The 7,921-nt window shown below is 39.9% G+C and overlaps 1 protein-coding gene across 1 annotated transcript; it reads left to right on the top strand.

Moving 5' to 3' along the window:
- Window positions 1–2,392: 2,392 nt before the first annotated feature.
- On the top strand, window positions 2,393–4,649 carry CLDN5 (claudin 5). The gene has a single exon (XM_075216423.1). The coding sequence runs from the start codon at window positions 2,609–2,611 to the stop codon at window positions 3,254–3,256; it is 648 nt and encodes a 215-aa protein (XP_075072524.1). The 5' UTR covers window positions 2,393–2,608; the 3' UTR covers window positions 3,257–4,649.
- The last annotated feature ends 3,272 nt before the right edge of the window (window positions 4,650–7,921 follow it).

The following is a 7,921-nucleotide window of genomic DNA, read 5'->3' as shown; positions in this document are numbered from 1 at the left end:
CCTCCCTGTCACATGAATCCACTTCGTTTACTGCAGTATGGTAGGATTCTCTGTGCGCATGCCCGAGCTTTTTGGTCGGCGCATGTGTACAGGGATTCGATCAAGCTGGAAAACACATCACAAAAGAACAACAAGAGAAGAAGTAGTGTAAAGTAAGTGATACACTTCACAGGAACAGCCGATTTTCGAAATGGCTGTTCCTGTGTTGATTTTTTAATAAATATGAGACATCTTTCAATCCTTATCTTTGCAATAATGATTGAAAAGTATATTTCATAATATGTGGTGCTACTTAAATATGCCCCTAAGTGGCATATTTATTAACTAGGGCATTTTTGACATGATCATTTTCATTCCTTATCGCAATTATAAGGAATAAAAGATTGTTAGCATTTATTAAAAAGGTTCTGCCGGAACAGTATTCCCAATAAACTGTCCTAGTGAACACCTATCTCCTCTACGGTCACTATCACAAAAGTGGCCCCCTTTCCAATAGTAACCGGACTGGAGAGCAGGTAAAATGTGGTGAGTGATCCCGAGATTCCTCTACCATAATGCTCTCCCCATTGGCTTCAATCTTCAGATGGCATTAGCCATTGGGCACAAGATGAAACTTGGTAAATCACGCAAAATAGCTGTCCCCATAGAAACCTATGAGGACTACTTCTGTGTTTGAAAGTAGTGGAAAAGCAGCACTGCTGCAATCCTTTAATTATAAATAGAGAGGATACTTAACATTGCATTAGGAGCTTGTTAAATAGGGGACTATTTATCAATGTATTTTGGGCAGAAAATCCCCCAAAACAGCCATAGTATTAAATATCAATGTTATTTATAACTATAGAATTGCAGCAGATAGCGGCAAAAGCAGTTCTCATAGGTTTCTGTGGGGACTGCTATTTTGTGTGATTTGCAACTTGACCACAATAGCTAATGCAATCTGAAGATGGTGTTGGCCATTGCATCCTATGGGGGGAGCATTGCAGTAGAGGGATCTGCAGATCCCTTACCTTAGCCTACCTGTCTCTTCTCTCTGGTCACTATTGCAAATATGTATCTGACCTTTGACAGACAATGGGGTATATTTAACAAACTGTGATGGTGCATTAACGTGCACTTAACATAGAATCCATGCCCCGATGTGTCCCCCGCATATTTATTAAAGATGCATCGCAGCAGATATCGTGGATATCTGCTGCTTTGCATTCTGCTTAGTTTTGGGGAGTAGTCACCATTCAATAGTATGGTGACTGCTCCCTCTTGCAATCTAACAAGTTCCGAAAAATAGATTTTTTCGGGAACTTGTCTTGATAATGTACACCAGCTGAAGCTGGCGTACATTATCATTAATGAAAATTTCAGTGCTGTCAGCTCTGCTCCAACAGCAGAGCTGGACATCGCATGTGTGGAGGGATCACATGATCCCTCCCTGTCATTCACACTCTCTCTCTGCAAACTATAATTGCCGATAGAGAACAGAGATGTTTGTGCGCATGCCCGAGGGTTTCACTCGGCGCATGCGCACTGGAGTAAGAACAGGACCCCCGTTGACCACATACTGCTTCGGGAACGAAGCAGCTGTGGTAAGTATGATTTCTACTTCACAGGAACAGCAGTTTTTCGGAACTGCTGTTCCTGTGTTGCTTTTTTAATAAATATGAGAAATAGTTCAATCCTTATCAATGCGATAAGGATTGAAAACTATTTTTCATATTTTGCGAGTGATGATAAATGTGCCCCAATGGGAGTTTTAAGGTAAGTGAAATCATCACTGGGACAGCCTCCTATCGGATATGCTATCCCAGGATAATTTTGTATTAAATGTGGCTGAAAAATCATTTGTCATCGTTGCAAATGACAGATTATAATTAAACATGACAAAACCCTGTTAATTAATAAATATGCGCTAAGGATGAATCTACAATTAATTATTTTTTAGAAATTGATAGTGAGAAATAACGGTACAGTCACAACCAATTAAAAATGCTCCATGGCCCTTGGACCAGGTAGAGTTTATTCTTCATCTGTTTCTTGTATAGTTTTGAGATTTACACAAAGATACACGATGTATTGTCCCCTTCCTGGACAGAAAGGAAAACAGAACACACCGTTCACAGACAGTTTACTAGCACTGCCAGTGTGATGAGTTCCTTTATTTTCCTTTTTCTGTTTTCCTCTTGGTTTCTCAGTCCTCCTCCTTCCTTCAGCAGGTGCTCCCCTAATCCTAAACCCTGGCAGCCCTCCAACCCTTTCTTTCCACTAGCTGGTATACCTTTAGTCAGCCCCCAATCTGTCATTGGTGGCCGCAGGATGCTTGAGCTCGTGATTAGCTGACGGAATGTCCCTGGGGGGAGGAGGACCTGGACTTGGAGGGCTACTTATTAGGAGAACCGAGGAGCTTGAAGCTCAGAGATATGACTAGGAGAACAGAGAGACACACTAGCTACTGATAAAGAAGAGCCCATCGTTCATTCAGAGAACAGATAGCAGAAAATAGACATAGGAGCATACAGCAAAATACAATCTTATCCAGCCAGTCTGATATTACAGCACACAGCAGTTACCCAGCCGCAAGTCCTTAGTGGGCAGCGAGGTGCAGAGGTCGGAGATGAGTTCGGGCGCTATTGAGGTATTCGGTCTGTCCATCAGCATCATCGGATGGGTAGGAGTGATCTTGGCATGTGCGCTCCCCATGTGGCAAGTATCTGCTTTCATAGAACAGAACATCGTTGTTGCACAGTTCATCTGGGAAGGTCTATGGATGTCCTGTGTGGTGCAAAGTACTGGACAGATGCAGTGCAAGGTGTATGATTCTATCCTAGCGCTCAGCCCGGAGCTGCAGGCTGGCAGGGCTCTCACTGTGCTGGCATCCATCGTGGGTCTCATCGGACTCTTGGTCACTATTGTGGGGGCTCAGTGTACCACTTGCTTCCAAGGTAGCAGCGTGAAAAGCCGAATCGTGTTTGCTGGAGGAATCATCTACATATTGACCGGGCTGCTGGTCCTTATTCCGCTCTGCTGGATCGCCAATATCGTGATCAGAGAGTTTTATGACCCCCTTGTACATGCTTCCAGGAAGAGAGAGATGGGGGCGGCTTTGTACGTTGGCTGGGCGGCTACTGCGCTATTGCTATTGGGGGGTATTCTACTCTGCTTCTCATGCCCTATGAAAGGGCACCTCACCCCGCCTGTCAAGTACTCTGCCTCTCGGAGACCAACTTCCAACGGGGAATACGATAAGAAAAACTATGTGTAACCAACGGGGCACCGGACCCCTCTCATCCTGCACCCGTGTGTGCACAGTGACAGCCCTGCAGTGCTTGGAGGCACAGATCCTTATAACTGTACACATGAAGGGACAAGTACATGTCAGCTGCATCTCAATATCCAAACTTTTCCCTTCATGGACACTCTGCGACCCTGCTGTCTCTGCGGATGTCCACAGTGTCACTCATCAGGCATAGATAGCTATACTGGAACACCTGGCATGTCTCTCTGATGGTCTGTGAACTGACTTTCATGTAATCACAATGTATATATATAGAGACTTATGTATATTTAGAAAAAGTTACCCATTATTATAACATCAGTTCACACACTTGCCTTCCTTATGAACATTGCTATGCCAATTCTGAGATCTAAAGAACTGCCATTGCTACAAGAGATCAGACTGAAGAGACTACTAACGCATCTCATACCTGTGCCCTCTATCAGCCTAATATCTCCATAGAGGACATGGATATAGTTGGAAAAGTTGTTGAGAATGCCACTGTAAGTGGTGTTCAGTAAGCTCCAACTGGAAAGTATTGTTGCTCGCCACTGGTAAGAAGATTGTTGGAAGCTTTCAGGTAATTGGACTGAGAAACACTGGGTTACATTTTTTTTTAGCAGTGTAAAATAAATGTGTTCCATGTAATACAAACAAATGGCGTATGAACTTTCTTAACTTTCTCTGCCACTCAACTGTAATGGTGCAAAGGAGGACAGCAGAGATGAAATCTTCTCATTCACATGTAGCCTATAAAATAGTAATAACTTCCAGAACTATAACTGCTGAACACACCACTATTTTCTGAACTAGTACTTTTTGCGCTTGCCCAGAAATAAAAAAAAACAAAAACGTATCATTCGCCAGAAACGCAATTTGCGTTCAAGTTAACAAAAGCCCCATAATTGGTCATTCAATTATAATTACAACAGTGCTTTTTTAGAAAAACAACATGGTTTTTTATATATGCCAACATGTCCAGATTGTTATTTTATATATCAAAATGTAATACTGTTGAGTCAGGAAATAGTTTCTGTGATTTATAACATTGTTCCCAGGATAAAATATGTTTTGGAATAATTGCTATAACTTGTAAATGTGTAATTCCCCTTTGTCAGCAACACACTTCAAAATGTAAACTGTGATACTCCTCACACTCTCTTCTGAATAACTGGAATTATTTCTACAATGCAGTTTTAATGAATAGATCATTTTGGTACCCTTTTGAAATACTACATTTTAATATGTTTTATATGCTTTATTGTAATTCTGTAATAAGTAAAAAAAAATCATTTATTTAAATGTATGCATTTTGCAAAAAGGTCTACCAAAGTCTCTGAATTTTCAGAATGAATAAATTACCTTGTTTTTAAGAAAATAATTGTGTGTTTCTTGTGATGTGATGCACAGATTTCACAATGAGACTAGTGAACATGTTTATGTAAGTCTGTATTATGTACTTACATACTTACTACCTGTCCTGTTTCTAGTAAACATTCCTGGTTCCTGAGGATGCTATGAAGATTGTGTTCTAACTAATATCACTATCTTTGTATATCAACCAACTGCGCAAAACCTCTTGTGTTGTGTTTTAGTGGATGAGGACAATTTGTTATCCCGTATGCTGCATTATAATAATTTTCAATCCTATCGGATTTGTTCTGAGAGAATTAAAAATCAGATCAGCCGATCATCTCCACCTACGTACATAGGAGGTCATGGGACAAACTGGAAGTGGTAGGGGGCACATTCACATTGTGATGTAGCCATTCAACCCAACAACTGGTTATCCTGATGTGGGCAACTGGGCCCTCCAGAGATGGGACCAAATCGCTCACAGATCTGTTCTGGATGACCAGATTTCTACATGGTTAAAGGCCTGTGCACAAGGAGCGTAATACAGAGACGAACGTTAAAGTTGTCAGTTTGCATATGTGCAAATATACAGCTGCATACTTCATTTTTGACATCTGTGTTTTGAGTTTCACTCATCTTAAGATTTATGCAACTCTAAACTTAGTGTATAGATGTGCCAGGAGCACATGTGCATCAGTCATCATAACTGTACGCATTCTGTGCAGGCATACAATTTATGTCTGGTAAGGAATGTATTTTAAAGATACCTGTAACCTAAAATAAGATGCATATTAGAGGGGGTTCTGTGTTTGCATGCTCTTATCGTAAATGGCCCTGATCAGCCTCTTCAAGCATAAGTGTTAGATAAGAGCAGCTCAAAATACTGACAAGCTGTGCAACAAATGTTACTCAAGATGTATATTTACTCAGCATTAATGCACTTGTGTCAGACTCTAAATCACCCCAAGTCGGTTAGTTTCCTTGTCTCCCCCTTTCTCCTTGTAAGAATCTCACATTCTGTTCTGGTACAAATCTCACATAGAGACCATTGATTTCTATAGAGAGAGCGAGAGAGACACTGGTGCAGTGCTCACAACTATCTTTCAAAGGCAGATAATAGCTCAGGTACAGGGAAAAGCAGAACATGTCCTATTGTTCCAACATCTGCCTTGCAAAGGTATCTGTATGCACTGCACCAATATCTCTCAACAGAGATCAATGGTGTGTATGTGAAACTTCATCTCTCCTCCACACAACTGTCAAATACAGAACAGAGGACACGGGAATTATTAATGCCCTTGTTCACATAGCCTAAGTTTGCTTAAATGCATGCATGATGTGCATAGATGTAGTTGCTAAGCAGCAAATCAATTTGATAATACAGTATTCCCTTTCTATAGCACACACTTCATAACACCACCCTTACTTATCACCAGGTAGAGTCTTTGCACAAAAGCGCTTTAAAATATATTCTAATATAAGTCACTCTCTTTATGATGTCACAGTCACTATAACACCAGTTTTAGCCTGTGTATTGAGCTGGTATTATTATTATTATTGTAGATTTGTAAGGTGCCACAGCGCTCCGCAGCGCCGTACAGTAGGGAAAACAGGACATACATTAAACAAGGACTTACAAGGCAGATAAAATAAACGCAGAGATGAAAACAAACGGTATGGATGACCCTGCTTATTAGAGAGCTTACATTGTAAGTGGAAGAGGGCACAGCTGAAACGAGGAGCAAATGTTGTTCAGAGTAGAGATTGGGACAGTTGTGAGGGTACATTAGTGTTAATAGTGTTATCAGGGATAAGGTATAAAGATTACACAATATAATATTTAAAGTTGGTGCAATAACAAATTATTGGTTGGTTCTAAAAAAGGGGTCAATACCCCTGTTGTTGGGGTACTATGAAGACGATAATTACGGTAATCTATAAAATATATGACTTTTATTATGGAATCACATGGCTGAGAAAGTGTTAAATGATTTGTAAACAGCACATAGTACTACTTGAGAGAAAGCTTATTTAGATCAAGGACAACACATTGCATTCTGCTGTTGCCATGGATACCCGATGGCAATGCATTCAAATTATTCCCTGACATCAGGTGTTTCTGTAGCTGGAGTTGTAATTCTTAAAGGGGACTGCATCACAATATGTCATTTGCGTCACATGTATTTTTATTCTTATTTTTACGTTAGTACAAAATCGTTCGTAAAGCAATATTCAGTAGTGTTCCCAACTGATAAAAGTATTATTTCTTTTATGAGTGTCTTTATACTGATATAGCAATGAGGATGTTAAACAGTGCAAGATAGACATTTTGCTTGTCCAGTTACTTACATTTTTTTGTGTGAGATACATCGTGAACAGTATCAAGAAACTCAATGTTTGCATGATGATACACTGTGGCTTATTTAATAACATGGGGCCTGATTCATTAAGGATCTTAAATGAAGAGGTATCTTATTTCAGTCTCCTGGACAAAATCATGTTACAATGCAAGGGGTGCAAACTAGTGTTCTGTTTTGCACATAAGTTAAATACTGACTCTTTTTTCATGTAGCACACAAATATCAACTTTACATTTCAGTGTACAAATAAGCTATCAAGTATTTGTGTGCAACATGAAAAAACAGTCAGTATTTAACTTATGTGCAAAACAGAACACTAGTTTGCACCCCTTGCATTGTAACATGGTTTTGTCCAGGAGACTGAAATAAGATACCTCTTCATTTAAGATCCTTAATGAATCGGGCCCTTGGTGCTAAGGATAATTTGATGTTACCCATTAAAAAACAATTAGATGACTTTTAGCATTCTAGAGTGGTCAGACTAATGAAACGTACAGGTTACAGCATATTGTTGTACAATGTCATTAAATGACCCTATGGTGTAAAATGAACTTATATTTTTATGGAAAGGCTGACTTTACTGTTGTATCTTCTTCCTCTTATTACCAGTATATGCAACACTGGGATGAGTAAGCTTCAACATTAACTCATGTCATTGTAATTCAGTAAGGGCTCATTAATAGAGTTAAGGGGTCTATTTAACAACTGTTGAAGAGACAAAATGCCAGCGTAAATCCCAACAAAAGGCTCTCTCACCACTTGCTATTTAAGAAAGGAGATTGCCGTAGTCCCTATATACCTCTATGGTGACAGTCACACTAGTTAATTTATTTATTATTTACTTGTATTTTACAATGGGATCCAGCTGAAGCCTCTCCGGCATAAGTGCTCTACGCATACACATAGCACTTCCTCCATTCTCAGGCAGCACTAGGCT

Source organism: Mixophyes fleayi, chromosome 1 (genome assembly GCF_038048845.1).
Source record: "Mixophyes fleayi isolate aMixFle1 chromosome 1, aMixFle1.hap1, whole genome shotgun sequence".
NCBI classification, from domain to species: Eukaryota; Metazoa; Chordata; class Amphibia; order Anura; family Limnodynastidae; genus Mixophyes; species Mixophyes fleayi.
This window is presented reverse-complemented; position numbering and strand designations above follow the sequence as displayed.

Bases quoted from the DNA above. Each gene is read 5' to 3' on its own strand.
- CLDN5 (XM_075216423.1), top strand. From the start codon at position 2,609: ATGAGTTCGGGCGCTATTGAGGTATTCGGTCTGTCCATCAGCATCATC.